The sequence below is a fragment of the Pecten maximus genome, chromosome 2 (assembly GCF_902652985.1).
Source record: "Pecten maximus chromosome 2, xPecMax1.1, whole genome shotgun sequence".
Lineage (NCBI taxonomy): Eukaryota > Metazoa > Mollusca > Bivalvia > Pectinida > Pectinidae > Pecten > Pecten maximus.
Window position 1 is genome coordinate 41,804,217 of NC_047016.1, and position 24,282 is coordinate 41,828,498.

General features: G+C 36.2%; 2 protein-coding genes across 4 annotated transcripts in view; one reads left to right on the top strand and one right to left on the bottom strand.

The window, feature by feature from the left end:
* The first annotated feature begins 2,590 nt into the window (after window positions 1-2,590).
* LOC117322124 (ecotropic viral integration site 5 ortholog-like) overlaps window positions 2,591-24,282 on the top strand; it is an 83,026-nt gene continuing 61,334 nt past the window's right edge. For 2 of the 3 annotated variants that reach the window (XM_033876884.1, XM_033876887.1), the window contains exons 1-2: window positions 2,591-2,741; window positions 21,395-21,553. In XM_033876884.1, coding sequence (XP_033732775.1) covers window positions 21,471-21,553 — 83 coding nt within the window. In that variant the 5' untranslated portion in view covers window positions 2,591-2,741; window positions 21,395-21,470. Of the gene's footprint in view, window positions 2,742-21,026; window positions 21,215-21,394; window positions 21,554-24,282 lie in introns of those variants that run through there. The other variant, XM_033876885.1, reaches the window with a different exon arrangement.
* On the bottom strand, window positions 19,323-20,928 carry LOC117343131 (protein qua-1-like). The gene is made up of 2 exons (XM_033905447.1): window positions 20,370-20,928; window positions 19,323-20,338 (listed from the first exon to the last, which is right to left on the bottom strand). Exons 1-2 carry the CDS (start codon window positions 20,926-20,928, stop codon window positions 19,323-19,325), a joined length of 1,575 nt encoding a protein of 524 aa, XP_033761338.1.

Genomic DNA, 24,282 nt, shown 5'->3' on the forward strand with positions numbered 1-24,282 from the left:
AAAGTTTAAATCGGTTTTTGAACTTGCTGTCAATGTAAATATATAGAAATATAAGCAAATAGGCTATGGAAGGACACCTTTTTTTATGCGACAATGCTTCGATCTACGTGTAGTGCCAAAACATTCGAGACTTGTGCAAATGGCTTTACCGGAACTAATACAGAATTCTTTACTGGAATCCATATAGTTAAGTCGTCAAATGTTCCGTGGTGTATCAATTTTATTATACTATAAGGCTTATCTAGTATTAGAATTAAGCTGAGCAATTCTTAAAAAAACAACAACAAACAAACAAACAAAAAACAGAAACAAGAACAAAACTGGGGGGGGGGGGGGGGGGGGGGCATTTATGAACGTGTGACTTGATTGGAACACAACAACGATACGTTTTATAATAAAACTATTGTAGCCTTTTGATTTCGGTTAATACATGGTTTTATCAACCTGAAAATAATATCAACCTCGAACTTCCTCCACGGTCGTTATATTTTTTCTCGGGTTAATAAAACGGTGTATCGACATCATCAAAAGGCTATAATTGTATAGTAAAGAAATAAAAAGAACAAAAAAAGCCATCTTTATGTCATGTGACGAGCCTATCAACCTGTTACAGACCTCATTATGAATAGACCTCGACGGATGTATGACGTCATAATCATTGTGACGTCACAATGCCCAAATGGCATTAACTAGTAATCTTCAAACAATCAAATCTAAGCTTTAAAATTATTTTAAAAATAAGCCTTGTTAAACGCCGATTAGATTTTGTTGACATAAATTTATTATTTTCGACATAGCCGTATAATATTCTTTTGGCCCCGGATATGACGCGACAGGTGGCGTTACTGGTCAAGATGAAGTATGTGATTGGTCAATGTAGCGGTAAATGCAAAATGCAGATATGCAGTTAAAAACGAAACAAAGTTAAGTTTGAAAGCAAGCTAAATAAGTGGATGTATATATATCTTTTCAAATGATACATTAATAAAATTATATTCCTGATTCAAATGCAGTCTTATCATCACCAAAAATGATTCAACTGATCTAATTTTGTTATCCGTGCTGAAACGCATGACTTCGTTAATTTATTTCATCAGCAGTTATACATTATAACAGCAAGCATTAAAACTATGCCGTTTATCATTTTAAAAGATATTTCTTTATACTTTGAGAAATTTAAAATAATAAATGAGATATCTTATATACTGCAGAAGAAACATCATTTTCTTTATGTATTATATATATATTACATATCGTTTTTCTGTACTCTATTGTAAACATGATCAAAACAATTACATGTCACCCTCTGAAACCGCCAATGAGGGAGATCTCCCTCATTCCACATCCAAAATGGGGAGAGAGTGCGTGAACAAATTTCGCGATTTTTTTTTTTTTTTTTCGTGTTGCATGTAGGGAAATGTTTCACGGGAACTTACATAGATGTAAAAAAAAAAAAAAAAAAAAAAACTCAGGTTATTACAAAGTATGTTTTGATATTAAAATTTGGCAACTATATCTAAAAGAATAAATAAGAAAAAAAATGTATTACATTGTATGGTACCAGTAGCAATGTGGGGGGGCCGCGGTGGTCGAGTGGTTAAGGTGTCCCGACACTTTATCACTAGCCCTCCACCTCTGGGTTGCGAGTTCGAAACCTATGTGGGGCAGTTGTCAGGTACTGACTGTAGGCCGGTGGCTTTCCTCCACCTCCAAAACCTGGCACGTCCTTAAATGACCCTGGCTGTTAATAGGACGTTAAACAAAAACAAACCAAAGTGTAAAATGTCTTTGATCTTATATAAGATATCTTATATAATACATAGGATATCTTATATAATACATAGGATATCTTTTATATGTTATATATCTTATAAAGATTTTAAGATATTTCATTAACTTTAAATCGTGTATAACAAAATTAGATTTCGTATAAACATACAAGATACCTTATATACAATAAGATATAATATAGAATAAATAAGATATCTAGTATAATTAGGTGAAGTGCTGGACCCGCAATGCGCCAGAAATAAATGACGACTTGGCTTGCCATATTTTTTTCTCATAGATGTTGCTTATAGTTTATTTAACTAGTAAAATTCGTGTAAACATGGGTGATGAAAAGTTATAGTAAAATGTAATATTATTTAGTCAAGTGTTTTATTTATTTATTTATTTATTTATTTATTTATTTATTTATTTATTTTTTATAACACACAAAGATAAAACAATTAAATGAAAATATAAAGAAAGTTTCACTATCGTCGGAATAAAACGCTAACAAAAGTTACATCGATTTATTCTTATGAATCAAGGAAAAGATTGATATATTGGCAGATTGTCGGAAGTTTGGTTCCTTCTCCGCTTTCGGTTTTGAATATTACTTTTATTCTTTATTAACTTGTCTTTATATGAGAAAAATATTTTTTTTCGGTATTAAATTATGTAATCTTCTTGCAATTTCATTGTTGTATTGTTTACTGCTGAAATGTTATAACAAAATAACATAAATTACGTCGGTTAAATAAGTTTATATTCCAAAATTTTGTACTTCCGGTTCGATCTGGGTCAGAGGGCGTTTGATAGTTTTTCCAGTCGTCAGTTCTGTCAAAATCTGTCAGAAGTTGATGGATAGTGGCCACTCGGCTAAGTGTCCGATCACATACGTAAGATTCTTGGACTGTTATGGGGTAGCGGGTATTCTACACTTATGATATAACTGAATATTGTGATGGAAGCTCGTAAGTATGAATTTTCATAACTGTAGATAAAACGTGTTTTCTCCTGTCTGGTCATTTTCTTGAGTAATCCTTGTTGTTTACATGAAATGATTGTTGATTCTGATCTCCGTGGTATAGTTAACAATTATTATAGACTAACAACAATGTTTATGATATCGCATGTATCTACATCCAGTGTGTGAATATGTCTTAATATGAATATCAGATTCTATAAATAGGGTAACCTACTGTTTACAATATACTAAACTACGTACCATCTACTGATTTATAACAACATTGTGTTCAGAAGTAGGATATACGATAAATTTTCATATTTTTAACCCAGACACAAACTGGTGTAATTGATTAATTCATCTGTTATGTCAAATGTGTATTATGTAAAATTATTTCTGGTTCCAGTTTTGATCAGTGCATTAAATGTATAATTAGGTAATTACTCTTATTTGTGTTACATTACTAGATTTCTATATCTGTATTTTATACATTGTAGTTAGTGGTAAAGATGGGAATCACCATCTGTTTCAATGTTGTATATATATTATTATTACTGTAATTTATCCAATATCACAGTAATACACTTGTCAGATATTCAAAAGGCTGTATTGGAATGATTAGGAAGATGTGAAGTCTATTTGGTCACAACATTTGTCTGATTTAAGGTACAGTTTGGTCTGTGTGTATAACTCCAATAGATCCCTAAGTTATAGGTACCAGACGAATGTAAGTCTGATGTGTTTGCATTGGATTGCATGCCTGCAGGTATGAAGTCAGATTTGTTATTCTGCAGAATACCTGACAGCTGTCGGGTACTGGCCATGGTAGGTGCCAACATAACTGAATTTACATTCTAACTTATTTTGTGACTGAAATAATCCTTAATGGTATATTTTACGTATTAGTAAACAAAAGAAAATGGCAAGAAACTATTCCATGATTATCTGATTTCGCTGTCCTGACAAGTATTTGAAAATTATATCGTGAGATATATATCATTGCTAAACAAAATTCTGTGATAACCTGTATCAGCGATGATATCATCGAACACTCCAAGTTAATTAATGGTCATTAGTTTATAATTATGACTGACTTGTTTTATCAAACAGTGTATATATAGAACTAGTGTTGACTGCTAGCCTTCTCATCTAACATACTATGTATTAGGTTTAATTTAAGCTGCACTTCATTATGAATGGTCAGGAATACTTTTCCCTTTCTTAACCAATTGGACAAGGGAAAAACGCAATCCTGTCTGTGAAGTGCCCAACAGGAATCGAACCTGGGTCTCCGGCATTATAAGCCATGGCTCTACCTCCGGATCCTGAGCCAAAGAAGCATGCTCCGTCAGCTGATCATGAGTGACAGCAGCCTGTACAAGCCACACCAACCCATTCCTCACACAATATATTGGGCAAATATCATATCCAGTACAGCCTAAAAATAACCTTATACCTGAATTTGCCATTTAATTATCCTAATGAAAACTGTTATTTAATTCATGACATATATATATATCACTGAAACAGCATCTAGCTGCAGTTGACCCATGATTTTGGGCTATTTCGTAAGTCATAGGTATTGAATTAAAGGTGTATATGTTATCATTTATTAGTATAATTTGATCATTTGTTGATTTAACATTATAACTCAATAGATAATTAATGCCAGTCAAGATGATGAGTATGAGAACTGTGAGTTGTTGAGGAGATATCATCACACTATAACCGCTTCCTGTACAGATGTATCCCCAGGCACCACACAGTCATCATATCAGTTGGCAGTTTACACTGGTATAACAGTTATTTGGTTTTGGGCTACTTTATACTAGTAAACACTGCTAGTGTTAGTCAATAGTCTCCCACGTCAGTAAATCAACTTTCTGAGATGGTGGTGATAGGACACTGCCAGGTTGACACCTCTATTTGTTTGTTGTATCCCATCATGATCAGCAGTTCTGACTTATCTGGGTAGTAAAGTAAATACAGTAGATTGATTGCCATGAGTAATATATAAACAAAATGTAACTTTTATCAGATTTCCATACAGTATAAATTTATAGTTACAATTATTGATCACTGAAATTTTAAAAGTATTTTGATAGAATTTGAAGTGAATAATTTTTACTACATTCAAAAAGTGAAAACATAATTCTATCCTTCCACGGGGATGAGTATGTGTTCCAGGTACATGTATTCTATCTTGATATCAAACAAAAATGTAGATTCGTTATAATTAATCATAAGGATGTACATGAACATAGTTTTCTGTGTATTTTTAAAGCTGATTTAATGCTATTGATCAGCACATTCTTATTTAAATATATTGTCGTTCTGAGGTATTATTGATTAGCAGCATGATTGAAATGAAAGGTAGACAATAACACTGTATACTACTGTCCTGGACGAACTAGTGTGTGTGATGATAAACCACATGTTTGCCAGAGGAATCATTCAAGGAAGCACACGCAATGAAAACAATTTTTGGTGATATGATACAAATCAATACAGAACTTTCCCGTGATTTTTGAGGCTGATATGCATGGGCTCATGCATTTAAAATTTTAAAAATTTATCCCCAAACATTAATAATTTACTGAAAAAAACCCTGCTTTCCACTTAAAATTCCTGCATTGACTCACATTAGTAACAGATGTAATTACGTAATTATTGATAACATATTATTACATATATTTTGTTCTGTCGATCTGTAGAACTGGATGTATATATATAAGGCCTCTTTTCATTTGATTTAAGAATTTGAAGTAAATCTTTTTACATTGATCCTTGAATTTCAAGGGGTGCATACATTATATTCACGATCTGGAGAGAAGATAACTGATCGCGAGTGTATAACCTTTGGAATGAGGAAGATGTCTTTCCTATATAAAATGTCTTATTATGAACCATAAACTGGTTATCCTGACTTGAGACATTGTGTCCTCGGGCCTATTGATGATATAACGGCCTTTCAGATTGTTTATGGACACATAACGTCCCTGGACATGGCATACAAATGTTTATACATGACTGTGACCATATAAAAAGGAGAGGACATTTACAATACACATTGTGTACATGGACAAATTGTGGGCTTGTATATATCAGTCTGTCTGATGTATAGCGATATCTGGAGTTTGTTTATCCAATAACTACTTTTACCTACATATTACTTCCTTTTATTGGGATCGAATCTGAAAAAAGGCACAAATCCTTAAGTCATAATGTCAGTGAGGATTCATTAACTGAAGTAGGATATAAAGTAAAATAAATAATGAATTCTATAAGAATTAATGTCCAAAAGTTTCATGGACGTACATTAATTGTCATTATATGTGCATAATTAAATATCATAATTTCATTAAAGTCCACCCATCTCCAAGGTATTCCAGTAATGGCCAGATGAAATATACCGATCCTCAAATTAATCGATAATTGGAGTGTATATTTCAATGGAAACTAATTAGAACCCAAACCCTTGTACATGTACCTTACATGTGATAGGGTATACGTAGCTAGTCTGACTATCATCTCAACTCCGGTAAATGCACTCGGCACTACATATAACGTTCTCAATTGGTTGGAGATTCAATATTAATGAGGCAGGTGAAAGAAAATTTGAAATAGAGAAAATTTTACTGTTGAGATGACATGATCAGATTGGTATGGAACAAAACTATTTACAATATGACAAAAGGTTTAACAATTTTAGTTTTTACAGCTGTAGATTGTTTAAATCACCCTTAAAATTTCAAAGCTGGTCCATTACATGTACATGCATGCATGTATATATATTTACCATTTTTTATTGCAATGACAATTTGTACAAGTTTGTTGACAGTGACACAACTTGTCAGAAATTTAAAGTAAACAAGTCAACTACATTATATATGTATACCTCAAGGTAATACAAAATATGAATCCCCAGGGCTAAAAGTCCTTCAAACAAATAACTAAAAGATTTTGGAGATGTAATGCAGTATATGCGGAATTTTTTTTTTTTTTTGAATTAATATAATGTACAAGCAGAAAATTCAATGCCAAATACAAAAACGTTTTATGATCAGTAGACCTATAGCCATACAACGTTAACACATACAGACTTGGGATTTCCTGTGTGCCTGTAGACTTGGGATTTCCTGTACGTGAGCCTGTGTGTAAAAAAAAATGACAAGTGAAAAAGAAATTAAGATGTAAAATAAAAAAAGCAAATGATGTTTCAGATATTTTTCTTGTGAATTCACCAAAATGTAGACTCATACACCTATATGACTTGATTGACGTGTGTTGCTGTTCATGATCAGCATGCATCTGATATTTATCCAGAAATTTCTTTGGTTTACCTAGGAGAGAGTATACATTTTGTCATAGATATATATATATATAGACATGCTGTGTTCTACAACATGTAATGCATACTGAGCGTGCCAGATTATAGATCTTCACAATTGCCAAATTCTTAACATCATTTTAGGAATTTTATCCCAACGCTATCTCTAGATCTTCTCAAGGGGCCTTGAACAGTACAGTAACCTATATATATATGTTGTCAATGTTTTATTCCATCAAACTAGATATAGAGCTGTCCTTCACTCAGCTAAGATATATATATAGTACTGATATAAAAAAGATAATGTACAGTTGCAATTGCCTAGTGGTTCAAAGTTGACCCAGATAAAATCTTTACATGTTGAACCAGTTAGTAGAGAAATTGAATGTATATATATAAATCAATGTTTGTATAGCATGCATATGCTTAGATATTAAATTGATGAAGTAAAACATTTTTGAAGTTTTTGAATTTGCTGGTAGAAAACCGGGACAGTCGCATTTCAGCAATACCATATGTTAAAGTAAGAAAAGTAAGAAAAGTTACATTATTGTGGAATTTCTTTGGTATGAATCTATTCACACTACCTATGCATGATGGTCATTTAAAAAAAATATCTCTTTACCTGTAATAATGCCAGGCCCTTCGAATTCTTGCAGCACATCTTAATATTGAAAAGTATATATGCACTGCATGTTGGCCATGGTGTACATGTACAGTATTATAATTCAAATTATCATACAGGACTTTTTTTCATGAGAATAATTCTAAATATTTAATTAGGCTTTTATTAGATCATCTGTCCTGAAGGTTCAAGAATGCTTTCAGTCATTTTGCTTCGTCCAACGTCCATCATCCATCGTTGGCTGCAGTCTGCATGCAGTGCACCAATATATCTATAAACTTTTCGTATAAATTCAACTTCATCTCGAGTGGGCCCATCATTCAGCTCAGACTTGCCTGAAATGATGCGGAGATGGTCCTGATCAAGTGTTGTTATTTACTGGTAAAATCCAAAATCCAAGATGGCCATAGTACAAAGACTATCATCTTGAACCCAGGGAAAACCAGCGTGGTTGAGCAATTCAAGTGACCCCATACCTTTTCACGTACAATCGGGGATCACACCCTGGCCACCTAGATGAAAGGACTTGTACCACCCATCCATCCTTCTGAAATGATCCTGACCAAGTGTTGATATTTTTAGGGCCTGTCTGAAATCCACAATGGCTTCCATATAGCGGCCATCTTGAAAATCACATTTCAATCTTCTTAAGTTAAGTTACATCAGAAGGATTCGGCTCAAACTTTACTTACCTGAAATGATTCTGAGATGGTCTTGACTAAGTCTTTTTTTTCATATTGTCTGAAATTCAAGATGGCTGCCATCTTGAAGCATATTTCAGGCTTAATCTCAAGTTCCACCAGTGGGTATCAGCTCATGATCAAACTTGCCAGATAAGATCAGGAGATCAGGCCCTGACAAAGTGTTCTTATTTTTCGGGCTGGGGACCAGAAATCAAAGGTAGCCACCATGGTCAACATCAAAATTGCACATTTATGCTCAGTACTGCTATTTCATTTTCTAATTAATTAGTACTCATGACTTGAGTCTTTATTTTTTTTTAAGTCAGGTGACCGTTAAGGCCCATGGGCCTCTTGTTTGGTTTTAGGACAATATAAGTACTCTTATTTTTACATCTACACTGCAGGTACAAGCCATTTTATCTGTCACAAAATAAAACTTTATTAATTCAGTAGACTCCTGATGATCATTTCCTCTAAAGTAAATGTTTGAGATAGTCTGCTTCATTAAAAGGTGATTAGCAAAATTAGCTGTCGATAAATTCCAGTGACCAGCTGGTGTAAATTGATAGCTGAAGACAATAAACATCTGTGTTCATGTGAAATGTCCATCATTTGGCAAGTTAATGCCATTCTCTGTACTAATGTTGATCATGCAGGTCTATACTCGGTACTGATAGGAATATGTGGCTTTATTTGGAAAATCAATTTACTCAGCTAGCTGTGTAATGATGCATTAATTTGCATATTAGATTATCACAATTCATTGCAATGATTTTTTTCCACAATTACAAGTAATGACAAGTTAAATTAAAAAACCCTCTTCTGTTAATAAATTGATAGCAAGTTGAATGCAGTTGCAACATTCATGATATAGTAATTTCAGCTTGGAAGTTGCGACGGCAAGCTAAATTTGGTGTTATATATATATATATTGCACTGAACTTTGTTTGCTGGGTTCATTGCCCCGTGAACAGCAAGGATTATTTAGAGGCAGGGTCTTAATGTAGTAGTTGGTGACTACCTCACTGAAAAACATGCCCACTACATACCATCCAGAGCAATTAGGGTTATTTTTTTGCCCAAGGACACAACCACAACAGAACAGACTGGCCCATTTCTCAGCTTCCCGAGAAACACAAACAGACGGGTGTAGGGAGTGTCGAAACACAGACAGGTGTAGGGAGTGTCGAAACACAGACAGGTGTAGGGAGTGTCGAAACACAGACGGGTGTAGGGAGTGTCGAAACACAGACGGGTGTTCAGGGAGTGTCGAAACACAGACGGGTGTAGGGAGTGTCGAAACACAGACGGGTGTAGGGAGTGTCGAAACACAGACGGGTGTAGGGAGTGTCGAAACACAAACAGGTGTAGGGAGTGTCGAAACACAGACGGGTGTAGGGAGTGTCGAAACACAGACAGGTGTAGGGAGTGTCGAAACACAGACGGGTGTAGGGAGTGTCGAAACACAGACGGTTGTAGGGAGTGTCGAAACACAGACGGGTGTAGGGAGTGTCGAACCACAGACGGGTGTAGGGAGTGTCGAAACACAGACGGGTGTAGGGAGTGTCGAAACACAGACGGGTGTAGGGAGTGTCGAACCACAGACGGGTGTAGGGAGTGTCGATACACAGACGGGTGTAGGGAGTGTCGAAACACAGACGGGTGTAGGGAGTGTCGAAACACAGACGGGTGTTCAGGGAGTGTCGAAACACAGACGGGTGTAGGGAGTGTCGAACCACAGACGGGTGTAGGGAGTGTCGAACCACAGATGGGTGTAGGGAGTGTCGAAACACAGACGGGTGTAGGGAGTGTCGAACCACGCCCCTCTTGATCTCCACATGAGTTTATATTACATGGCTGACAAATTTAAACTAACTCTCTGAGCTATTGCATCCTCCAATTGATAGTCCAGTCAGTTCGACTGCACTAGTACAGTTGTAGTGAGGTGACATTGCAGTGTAAAATGTGCTCATCTTACCCAAGCTTCAGATGCGGAGTTTGTGGATCGATCCAGGACTGCCTGAGATTTTTACGATCCAACAGCATTTTATGTGAATTCTGAATTTATTTTTTTCCCTTGTTCTCACCACAACGTTCTCAGAAGAATATAAACATTTTACTCTCATCCATCGTGTCACGAATTAGGTTAAAAAGTAAATTTGGCGTAGTTTGCCCTGCTTTTTCTAGCTGGTCATTGACATATACAGGATGCCGGAAATTTGCATGAAAATTCAACATTGTTTTTCTGCAAATTTGGATGTTATGGTCTTTGGCTAACTTTTTATTTTAGCTCAAGCTTACAGCTCCATTTTCATCAAAGTGGAAGCAGGAACTTGCATGTTTACCAAAAAAAAATGTCGAGGTTTGTGTTCCTGTGTTGGTGAGATTACAAAATTAATTGCTGTTGGTGGCCACAGCGAGGGACATCAGATCTAGACATAAATGTGATTTCACAGATAAATAAGATTTTCAGCAAATATCCAGAATAAAAAGTCACATGCATAAACATCAAAGAAAAATAGATGATTAATGCTGTAAAAAATGAGGACAGATTCATATAACAGACAGGTAAGGTTATCATTATGCTGAATTATGTACAGTTCTTATTAACGATACTCGAATGGTACATTTGAGGTAGAGCCGATAAAGAATTGATGGCAGATAAGTATTGATTGTGAATATGTACACTCCTCATCATGGCTCTTAATATAAGCTCTAGCTATATATAATAAAAAAAAATTGCTAATGGCCTTCATGCATAAAGTCATTGAAAATTGTTGTTTGTGTACATGATATGTGAACGCTACCATGTGTCAACAGCTACTTGGAGAAATTTATTACCGCGAGAATTGTCTGTAATATTAGATGACATGTTGAAATATCAGACTACATCCTGTTAATCTAGCAAGTATGTACACAATCTGGATCCATAATGATTGAATATATCGGTATACAGTATGTACATACATAGCATTTCCTGCAGATATATATATATATATACATGTACATTTGTCATCTTATATTGAAGTAAAACCTGACCAAACTCACATTTGTGTTTTTATGTACAAGATACCTAAATTAGAGTAACCTCAGAAAATTTGACCTGACAAAATTACAGTTCCATCATAATAATTATGATGAAAATTAATAATGAATGAATTTGTTGCAAAATTGGAATCATACAAGTACATTGCTTTATCATCATTTGAATCTAAAAATGGACATTTCAAATATTGAATAAAATTGATGATTGTTTTACTTGGTGTATTATAAATAATATGAAACAATAGAGAGAAAAAATTGTTTGTGACTGACGTCTGAGATACAGTTATAGGTTTGCAAAATTACAAAGTGTATATACGCCCAAAAAGTGTACATATGCTTCTACCATATTGGTTGAATTGACCATGTTACTTCACATCCTTATTAAAACCCGAAAATATTGAATATGATATTTTTTGGTTAAAGGGGATATACATTAATGATGCCACATATCATCTTGAGATTTTAGCCCAGTTAACCAGCTGATTCTGGTATATGTGCCAGGGAATTGTCATTATGAAGGCCATTTTCAAGATACTGACTTGCCAGCTGCAGATGGTATCAAATATGCTTGAGAAGAGATAAAGAGAGAGAGAAAGGCATTTTCATCAAGAAAACAAAAAAAAAACCAGTGTATTGGTTTTTTTTTTTTTTTTTCCGAAAGTACAAATTTGGTCCCACTGCGCAAAATGGAATGAAAATTAAATATCCCCGGTCATTGAAAGAGATTAATTCACTTGGCAACAACATCTAATTCCAAATATGAATTCATTGATGAACCTTGAGCATGATATATATGTACTAGTAATTATACCTGAATGCTGATAATCCTAAAACTCATTACTAGGGACTTTGACTATAGTAATGTCACAAGGCCTATGTGAGCTCATGATACTGGATATATCCAGCTGTAGTGTACGGTTTATCTGTAATGGATACTTCGCCTTCATTACTGTAAATTGACCTCTACTCATCGGCCTCCATGTTTACATTAATATCATGTATATATATGAAGATTGTGTTCAGGGCCAGTGGATTTTATCATCACACCATAATAACACAGCGATCTATCAGTGAGATCAAGGACACAGCAAAGTAAACTATATATATAGCTATAGATATACAACTCAAATTATGTAAGATTTTTTGTTTGTTTGTTGTTGTTTTTTTTCACAATATACCCGGTTCTTTATATTAAGTCGAGGCATATTTTATGCTTCATTTACAGTACTTTCACATTGAAGTACCGTATTGTATTGAAGCTAATGTTATATTTAAATGTAATGTTCAATGTAACGGTTCTTTGATTTTAACATTAACAGTACTACCAGCTGAATTCAGTGAAGTAACGATGAGATTTTATACACATATGGATTAATTATGTCATATTTGCTACAGACAGATGTATAGCATATATATATTTAGATTTAAAAAGCCAGATTTATATATATTGGCTTCTTTCATTTATTAATGACTATTGATATTAGTCAAGACCACATACCAGAAACTAAAAGAAGTTTTAAACAATAAACATATTGATTGCATCACGTGTGTTGTTTTTCAGGTATCACTGCATAGTCAATTATTTATTACAGTTATAACATTGTGTCAATTCTATAATTGCTGCAGTGTAAAATTTGATATCCTTGTATCTCTATAGAGTGTTTATAGGGGAATCGTGTACATGTATATATTGGTGGTTGATTTACTGGAGACAAACATCTGACAGGTTCACCCCTGGTAATCAAATGATCACTAGGTCATCAATCTTATATAGAGAACACCTTGGTCAATCAGACAGGCAACTAGTATATGTATGTCACAGCTTTGACTTCAGACAGATACTATATTGTAAACATGATCAAAACAATTACATGTCAACCTCTTGAAACCGCCATTGAGGTAGATCTCCCTCATTCCACATCCAAAATGGGGAGAGAGTGCGTGAACAAATTTCGCGATTTTTTGTGTGTTGCATGTAGGGAACTTACCAAGATGTAAATAACCTCAGGTTGTTACAAAGTATGTTTTGATATTAAAATTTGGCAACTATATTTAAAAGAATAAATAAGAAAAAATTGTATTACATTTTGTATGGTACCATTAGCAATGTGAGGGGCTGCGGTGGGATAGTGGTTAAGGTGTACCGACACTTTATCACTAGCCCTCCACCTCTGGGTTGCGAGTTCGAAACCTACGTGGGGCAGTTGCCGGGTACTGACCGTAGGCCGGTGGTTTTTCTCCGGGTACTCCGGCTTTCCTCCACCTCCAAAACCTGGCACATCCTTAAATGACCCTGGCTGTTAATAGGACGTTAAACAAGTAGCAATGTGAAGACTAGCTAGCTGCATATGCATCAGGCCAATCGTCAAGACATGTAATAATACTAGATTATATATATAGGCATATATAAAATGTTTAACATGGACACAGAATCAATATATCTATTTACTGAACTAAAATCTTATAGTTATATCCGATAAAGGGATTGATCTAAGTTAAATTCTATTTATCAATATAATCAAAAATATTAAAAACATATATACAATAATTGAAAGAACAGTTTGAGTTCTTAGCAAATTTGCTGAAATCAAAAACAAGTTGTATAGGTCCTGCCCAGTGATGATTTCTTTAATCTGTTTGTTAGATGATAGATCGTCTGTATGTGTCTGCCATTGTCTATCAATATCACTAGTCTCTATGTACATCAGGATCGGTTATGTTAAACTTCCCAGGCGCCAGTGTGCTGCTCCAGGGAACATGTACCTCACCCTTACTGTACAGCTAGCAACCACAATATACTCTACATACAAATCGACATGTGTGTGAACAGTGTATCAAGCTTACATCAAACGCATTCGTTTACTTCGAGATAATTTCATTAAATTTGAATTTGAAATCAGCTTAATCCTATTGAACTGAAAAATAATGTAAATGTACACTGTATATATATATGCTAATAAGTTCAAGTTTATATTGAATTAAAAAAAGTTGTGAAGTCTCCGTGATATTAATTGATGACTCAGATGAGAGTCTTCTCAGGCGGCTGCTGGTTAGTGTAATTTTTGGCTTGGGACGTCACCAGTGATATAGCTGTGAGTAATGACAGAAGGGGGGGGAGGGGGGGGGGGGGAGTGTGTGTGTTTTCTCATTAATTATCTCTGGAGTGTAAAGAGTCAGAGAGAGTATAATGAACACAGACTTCCTCTGAGGAAGGTAGTCGTAGTACAGCACAGGAATTGATTAACCTAGGAATCCTGAGGTGATAAGTCTGTATACATAAAACTCTAAAGGCACGTGTGTATGCATGTACACATGGTCGGTTGGACTAAACTGTTATGCATCGAGATACAACAACACATTCTAACACATACCAATTTAAGGTAGGAACTTGAAAGTTGGTTATCCTTAAGTTAAAAGAGTGTAACACAACATTTTTGTTTAAATCATTTACTTATAATCAGAACATAAACTGTTTAATTAATATTTTCTGATTATATTCTGAACCCTGTCACAATAGTGCATAGTCTGCATACATCTGCATTAATTTAATGATCCCTTCGGTTAATTGTCTCATTTTCTTTGTTACACGGTATACACGTAGGAGTACATCAGTTATCTGCCCATCGGGAAGTATTCAGCTCACCACCTGGTCCGGATCCACTAATAATATAACAAATTAATCAAAAGGTCAAGGTCAATCGCAATTGGTCAAAAGTAATTATAATTTGGGTATAAAGGTCAAGGTCATTGTGGATCTCTGACAATTACTGTGGCTGTTATTGGGGAAGGTATTTAAGGTGTAAATAAATCAAATCAAAGCTAATAAATATTTATACTGGTATTTACATTTCCATTAGCCCAGCAAAATTGCGATTGTTTTTAAAGTCCAAATGTCAAACATGTTGGTTGAAGAAAAGAGTTGACAGCAATGCATGATACCGCATGATTGAGTGACATACAGATCCCAAATTGGGAAAGTAATTTGTAATTTAACTTGTAAATGCATATGGGAGTGTAAAATTTTGCCATAATCACTAAAATATCCAGGTGAGCGATACAGGCCCTCTGGGTCTCTTGTTTAACACAGTGTATATTGTACATATACTTATTATAATATAAAATGATCATAGATATAAGCTTTCTTTTTGTAGTTTTAATGGTTTTGTTGTGCAAACATTTATTTAATGAAAACAAAACGAGCAGGAGTGCTACATATATATCCTAAATTAAATTCTTTGTATTTCGTATCTGGACATGATACAAATGACAATATATAACGAAGACAGTTTTTGTCTCTTGTCTTTAATCTCTGTCTGTTGAAATCACGATCTATTTATGTGTGTAATAAATTGCCTAGCCCAGGATTAAGGAAATATGATCGTCCTGCATATAAGCTAGTCAACCTTCTTTCTGATTTGAGTTAAAGATTATGTGTGGATCTCGGGGTTATTACAGCATGATGGATAAAGTGATCAATTGATTGATGTATAATGAAATATAATGACATTTTAGTATGAAATGCCTATTAAGAAAATAATGCATGCTGAAATCATCAACTTACTCAGGTAGCCCCCCCAACCACCCACCCACCCACCCGAAAAAGAAACAAAAACAAAAAAAATCCGACCAAGTGATAATGCACTTTTTTCTGTTTTATCCAAGATTTATGAACTTATAGTTTTGTTTTGTAGCTAGTTCACCAGATGCCCGAGCTCACTAAAATCCATAGACTAGACAGTTGTGTTCCATATGTAAGATATTGTTGTGTAATTCTTTGTTCTCCGTCAGGTTATAAAAAGAACTTCCTGTTTCTTTATACATCATGTCTAACCGCAGATGATTAACAACTCAATTCTGGTCTCCATGTTGACAAATGATGACACAATGATTTTTATAGTGTTTGTACATCAATGACATACAAAATACTTCTTTGTTCTGTTGCGTTTTGTCAATTTATATGTATCAACAGTCAAGTAAGATTAATTATATAACTCTGTAAGGACTGTGGCTGTATAATGATGGCCTGAAGATTGTGACAACAGTCCAATTTAGGTAAATTTGTAATGATAACTCTGTAAGGGGCTGTGGTTGTAATCAGCGCTTGTTGATCGTGAAAACAGGGAATTATAACTCTGTAAGGGGCTGTGGTTGTAATCATCGCTTGTTGATCACGAAAACAGAGGATAATAACTCTGTAAGGGGCTGTAGTAGAAATAATCACTTGTTGATCATGAAAACAGGGGATTATAACTCTGTAAGGGGCTGTGGTTGTAATCATCGCTTGTTGATTGTGAAAACAGGATTATAACTCTGTAAGGGGCTGTGGTTGTAATCATCGCTTGTTGATCACGAAAACAGAGGATAATAACTCTGTAAGGGGCTGTAGTAGAAATAATCACTTGTTGATCATGAAAACAGGGGATTATAACTCTGTAAGGGGCCGTGGTTGTAATCATCGCTTGTTGATTGTGAAAACAGGATTATAACTCTGTAAGGGGCTGTGGTTGTAATCATCGCTTGTTGATCATGAAAACAGGGGATTATAACTCTTTAAGGGGCTGTGGTTGTAATCATCGCTTGTTGATCGTGAAAACAGGGAATTATAACTTTGTAAGGGGCTGTGGTTGTAATCATTGCTTGTTGATCATGAAAACAGGGGATTATAACTCTTTAAGGGGCTGTGGTTGTAATCATCGCTTGTTGATCGTGAAAACAGGGAATTATAACTCTGTAAGGGGCTGTGGTTGTAATCAATACTTGTTGATCATGAAAACAGGGGATTATAACTCTTTAAGGGGCTGTGGTTGTAATCATCGCTTGTTGATCGTGAAAACAGGGAATTATAACTCTGTAAGGGGCTGTGGTTGTAATCAACACTTGTTGATCATGAAAACAGGGGATTATAACTCTTTAAGGGGCTGTGGTTGTAATCAACACTTGTTGATCATGAAAACAGGGGATTATAACTCTTTAAGGGGCTGTGGTTGTAATCATCGCTTGTTGATCGTGAAAACAGAGGATTACATGATCGCTTGTTGATCGTGACTCGAGATAAGATAACTGATGTTGTGTCATTATATGCATGCATGGTGTACATGTATATAGGCCTGCAGGCTTGTTATCAAAGTAAACACAGATGGAATGATAAATATTTCTTTAAAGGGAGGCTGTCAGTCTTTAATGTAGCATATAATGAGCATGCATGTTTATACAAATATTCCATACTGAAGTTAAATCATCTTGTAATATGATACACAAGTATCACTGTACCATATATACTAGTGTCAATAATTTTTATTGTTGTCAATGTATCTTCTCGCATATAATTTATACGTTTATATATAATAATAATAATGATTGTTTGGCTATTTCAAAATTTGTGATATATATTTGGAGATTTAGAAATTGTGTATATGTTTGGAGATTTAGATATTATGTGCGATCCTGTACATTGTTATGGATTTTGGATTCACATTTAACTAAAGATATAGACACTATATGTATTTGTCCATCGGTAAGCAGTAATGATTCTTTTGAAACTCCTGCGTAACAGGCAATTAACAATAAAAAATAATGTGACGCAGTCAACACGATGTGACTCTATTTTCCGACACCAATTAACATGAGTTATGTCCCTTTGCAAACTTCGCCTCCAGGCATTTATGATGAATGTCAACGCAGTACACTGTTGATGTATATAGCCAAGTTTGTTTTTAACTCTTAACAGAATAATATTGTAAAAAATGTAGTCCTCCAAAGAGATGCAGATTATGCAATGTATTTTGTTAATCTTGGTTATACAAACACACCCAGTCGTCAAAGTTCAAATTGTACATTATCTCAGCTACGAAGGTATATATATGTACCTGATCATGAGCGAGCTGTACTCAAAAACACATCAATCCTAAATGTCAAAACTTTCAATTTACCATAAATCTCATTCAGGCATGTATGGTTTTAATTAACAAATCATGTTTTACCTGTTCCTATCTATGTAGTGTTGTGTAACCTAGTTATCAAACCATGTTGAATAATTGATGTTGTAACGAGAATAAGTGCTGTCAGCATTTATACAGATCTGGATTCAAAGATAATAATAAAGAATATTGACTTTTCCTGTAATATGTCAACATTTCATTGAACATGGCATCATAATCAATACCAGCCAAAGATTTTCCCCCCGGATTTGTAAAGGTTATGACCAGGGGACAAAGGTCAAGATGCAATATGTATATGTATCTATATAACATAAATCTGCATGGAGTGCAAATTGAGTATGTAACTGATCTGAAAAGGTAAATACTTGATAAAAATCATCCACAAATATATATGTCAAGTATTTGGATTGTAATTAGATGTTGATAATGAGATGCGAAAGTGTATGTTTTGAGTTTTTGAATACTAGCTATAAATTAATCTGTACCTCATTTCTATATTAGAGAGTAAACAAACTGCATATTAAGGTAAAGTTTGTTAAACTGACTTAATTAACTAGTTAATTAATAAGAAAATTAAATAAGATGGAAAAAAAAAACATCACCAATAATGGTTTTGAACGGCTATTAATCAGATATTACTGGAAGTGTTCTTAAATATTCGGTTTTGCATAATAATTGTAATGTTGGTGAATCAGATGTTATATTTTAACGATTTATTCATACAAGCAATTAATTATATAATGAGATTTAAATTATTAACAGTCCTAAATTGCTTTGTTTGTGTTAGTATTTAAAATATTGATAACAAAGGCCAAGATGTGTAATAAATATACTTGAGATGTACATATATGTACATAATTTTTCTACAAAAGTGCAAATCTGTGCTAAATTTCGAAAAATAATAATAAATGATAACTGATCGATTAAAAGTTTCTGATTACTGATTCTGATAATGTAACCAATACATCTAACTGTACATGTCGACGTCTCCTCTAGCTAGATCTAGTCCTCTAGCTCTGTGACTCCTTCGATCTCCTCTAGCTAGGTCTAGTCCTCTAGCTCTGTGACTCCTTCGATCTCCTCTAGCTAGATCTAGTCCTCTAGCTCTGTGACTCCTTCCATCTCCTCTAGCTAGATCTAGTCCTCTAGCTCTGTGACTCCTTCCATCTCCTCTAGCTAGATCTAGTCCTCTAGCTCTGTGACTCCTTCCATCTCCTCTAGCTAGATCTAGTCCTCTAGCTCTGTGACTCCTTCCATCTCCTCTAGCTAGATCTAGTCCTCTAGCTCTGTGACTCCTTCCATCTCCTCTAGCTAGATCTAGTCCTCTAGCTCTGTGACTCCTTCGATCTCCTCTAGCTAGATCTAGTCCTCTAGCTCTGTGACTCCTTCCATCTCCTCTAGCTAGATCTAGTCCTCTAGCTCTGTGACTCCTTCCATCTCCTCTAGCTAGATCTAGTCCTCTAGCTCTGTGACTCCTTCCATCTCCTCTAGCTAGATCTAGTCCTCTAGCTCTGTGACTCCTTCCATCTCCTCTAGCTAGATCTAGTCCTCTAGCTCTGTGACTCCTTCCATCTCCTCTAGCTAGATCTAGTCCTCTAGCTCTGTGACTCCTTCCATCTCCTCTAGCTAGATCTAGTCCTCTAGCTCTGTGACTCCTTCGATCTCCTCTAGCTAGATCTAGTCCTCTAGCTCTGTGACTCCTTCCATCTCCTCTAGCTAGATCTAGTCCTCTAGCTCTGTGACTCCTTCCATCTCCTCTAGCTAGATCTAGTCCTCTAGCTCTGTGACTCCTTCCATCTCCTCTAGCTAGATCTAGTCCTCTAGCTCTGTGACTCCTTCCATCTCCTCTAGCTAGATCTAGTCCTCTAGCTCTGTGATTCCTTCGATCTCCTCTAGCTAGATCTAGTCCTCTAGCTCTGTGACTCCTTCCATCTCCTCTAGCTAGATCTAAGTCCTCTAGCTCTGTGACTCCTTCGATCTCCTCTAGCTAGATCTAGTCCTCTAGCTCTGTGACTCCTTCCATCTCCTCTAGCTAGATCTAGTCCTCTAGCTCTGTGACTCCTTCGATCTCCTCTAGCTAGATCTAGTCTTCTAGCTCTGTGACTCCTTCCATCTCCTCTAGCTAGATCTAGTCCTCTAGCTCTGTGACTCCTTCCATCTCCTCTAGCTAGATCTAGTCCTCTAGCTCTGTGACTCCTTCCATCTCCTCTAGCTAGATCTAGTCCTCTAGCTCTGTGACTCCTTCCATCTCCTCTAGCTAGATCTAGTCCTCTAGCTCTGTGACTCCTTCCATCTCCTCTAGCTAGATCTAGTCCTCTAGCTCTGTGACTCCTTCGATCTCCTCTAGCTAGATCTAGTCCTCTAGCTCTGTGACTCCTTCGATCTCCTCTAGCTAGATCTAGTCCTCTAGCTCTGTGACTCCTTCGATCTCCTCTAGCAAGATCTAGTCCTCTAGCTCTGTGACTCCTTCGATCTCCTCTAGCTAGATCTAGTCCTCTAGCTCTGTGACTCCTTCCATCTCCTCTAGCTAGATCTAGTCCTCTAGCTCTGTGACTCCTTCGATCAGAAATCATAGATAAAAAACAATTGAAACTACAATGTAAGTGTTAAATTTTATAATGTGTATATTTTAGTTAAAATTTTATAAAGGAAATGAACTTTATGTAAAATGGGAATAGGTCAAGTGGTCACTTATAGATAGATGATCGAGGCTTGACGAAAATTGTCTGTACACCGGTCACCAGCTATATATATATATATGTCACTTGTTAGAAAGATGTGGCTCCAGGATGTTGTTTGTACACACGGGCTATATGTCACTTACACAGTAAAACATAGTTTAGATTAGTGGTGACTGGGGTAAAAACACATACATGCACAGTTAATGATATTTACATGCACGCTAACTTAACTTTTACCTGAAAACAGTATATTTCCTCAATAAAAAAAAAAGAACAGGATTAGGTTTTTGTTAATATGTAATATGTAGAATGTGTATATGTATGGTGTAAGACAGATTGTGATGTTGTATCGTTACAGATCTGGTGTTGACATCATCAGGCTTCATCTGCTGACATGACCAGACGAGTCGACTAGAGGTCCCGAGACCAGCCCAATGTCCGCCCCTGACCAGCCTCCCCTGGACAATGGTCACGCTACAGAGGCTGACCTCCTCAACAAGTTGGAACTTGCTAATAGGTAAAACTCCAGTTCATGTAGAATCTGTGTAAGAGTTGTATACTGATGTGCTATCAAATCAATATGTTCCCTCACTCGGGATGTCACTTTGACATGCTTGTATGTGGAGGACAAACAGATGATGGTGTCTTATTGTGAACCAGCCTCTGTAGCTGGGTGAAGTGTATGAATATTATATCAGAGGCCCAGTTTAGACCTCTCTGTATCCAGGGTATAGATGTTGTCTGAACTATCATGATCAGACCTTTCTGTATCCAGGGTATAGATGTTGTCTGAACTATCAGACCTTTCTGTATCCAGGGTATAGATGTTGTCTGAACTATCAGAGGCCCAGTTTAGACCTTTCTGTATCCAGGGTATAGATGTTGTCTGAACTATCAGACCTGTCTGTATCCAGGGTATAGATGTTGTCTGAACTATCAGACCTTTCTGTATCCAGGGTATAGATGTTGTCTGAACTATCAGACCTTTCTGTATCCAGGGTATAGATGTTGTCTGAACTATCAGACCTTTCTGTATCCAGGGTATAGATGTTGTCTGAACTATCAGACCTTTCTGTATCCAGGGTATAGACACTGTCTGAACTATCAGACCTTTCTGTATCCAGGGTATAGATGTTGTCTGAACTATCAGAGGCCCAGTTTAGACCTTTCTGTATCCTGGGTATAGACATTGTCTGAACTATCAGACCTTTCTGTATCCAGGGTATAGATGTTGTCTGAACTATCAGACCTTTCTGTATCCAGGGTATAGATGTTGTCTGAACTATCAGACCTTTCTGTATCCAGGGTATAGATGTTGTCTGAACTATCAGAGGCCCAGTTTAGACCTTTCTGTATCCAGGGTATAGACGTTGTCTGAACTATCAGACCTTTCTGTATCCAGGGTATAGATGTTGTCTGAACTATCAGACCTTTCTGTATCCAGGGTATAGATGTTGTCTGAACTATCATGATCAGACCTTTCTGTATCCAGGGTATAGATGTTGTCTGAACTATCAGAGGCACAGTTTAGACCTTTTTGTATCCAGGGTATAGATGTTGTCTGAACTATCAGAGGGCCAGTTTAGACCTTTCTGTATCCAGGGTATAGATGTTGTCTGAACTATCAGACCTTTCTGTATCCAGGGTATAGATGTTGTCTGAACTATCAGAGGCCCAGTTTAGACCTTTCTGTATCCAGGGTACAGACGTTGTCTGAACTATCAGACCTTTCTGTATCCAGGGTATAGATTTTGTCTGAACTATCAGAGGCCCAGTTTAGACCTTTCTGTATCCAGGGTATAGATTTTGTCTGAACTATCAGAGGCCCAGTTTGGACCTTTCTGTATCCAGGGTATAGACGTTGTCTGAACTATCAGACCTTTCTGTATCCAGGGTATAGATGTTGTCTGAACTATCAGAGGCCCAGTTTAGACCTTTCTGTATCCAGGGTACAGACGTTGTCTGAACTATCAGACCTTTCTGTATCCAGGGTATAGATGTTGTCTGAACTATCAGACCTTTCTGTATCCAGGGTATAGATGTTGTCTGAACTATCAGAGGCCCAGTTTAGACCTTTCTGTATCCAGGGTATAGATGTTGTCTGAACTATCAGACCTTTCTGTATCCAGGGTATAGATGTTGTCTGAACTATCAGAGGCCCAGTTTAAACCTTTCTGTATCCAGGGTATAGATGTTGTCTGAACTATCAGAGGCCCAGTTTAGACCTTTCTGTATCCAGGGTATAGATGTTGTCTGAACTATCAGAGGCCCAGTTTAAACCTTTCTGTATCCAGGGTATAGATGTTGTCTGAACTATCAGAGGCCCAGTTTAGACCTTTCTGTATCCAGGTTATAGATGTTGTCTGAACTATCAGACCTTTCTGTATCCAGGGTATAGATTTTGTCTGAACTATCAGAGGCCCAGTTTAGACCTTTCTGTATCCAGGGTATAGATGTTGTCTGAACTATCAGAGGCCCAGTTTAGACCTTTCTGTATCCAGGGTATAGATGTTGTCTGAACTATCAGACCTTTCTGTATCCAGGGTATAGATTTTGTCTGAACTATCAGAGGCCCAGTTTAGACCTTTCTGTATCCAGGGTATAGATGTTGTCTGAACTATCAGAGGCCCAGTTTAGACCTTTCTGTATCCAGGGTATAGACGTTGTCTGAACTATCAGACCTTTCTGTATCCAGGGTAAAGATGTTGTCTGAACTATCAGAGGCCCAGTTTAGACCTTTCTGTATCCAGGGTATAGACGTTGTCTGAACTATCAGACCTTTCTGTATCCAGGGTATAGATTTTGTCTGAACTATCAGAGGCCCAGTTTAGACCTTTCTGTATCCAGGGTACAGACGTTGTCTGAACTATCAGACCTTTCTGTATCCAGGGTATAGATTTTGTCTGAACTATCAGAGGCCCAGTTTAGACCTTTCTGTATCCAGGGTATAGATGTTGTCTGAACTATCAGACCTTTCTGTATCCAGGATATAGACGTTGTCTGAACTATCAGAGGCCCAGTTTAGACCTTTCTGTATCCAGGGTATAGATGTTGTCTGAACTATCAGACCTTTCTGTATCCAGGATATAGACGTTGTCTGAACTATCAGAGGCCCAGTTTAGACTTTTCTGTATCCAGGGTATAGATGTTGTCTGAACTATCAGAGGCCCAGTTTAGACCTTTCTGTATCCAGGGTATAGATGTTGTCTGAACTATCAGACCTTTCTGTATCCAGGGTATAGACGT

Bases quoted from the DNA above. Each gene is read 5' to 3' on its own strand.
- LOC117343131 (XM_033905447.1), bottom strand. From the start codon at position 20,928: ATGATTTCTGATCGAAGGAGTCACAGAGCTAGAGGACTAGATCTAGCT. The intron at 20,339-20,369 runs GTCACAGAGCTA...AGATCTAGCTAG, and splicing joins AGCTAGAGGAGATGGAAGGA to AGGAGATCGAAGGAGTCACA.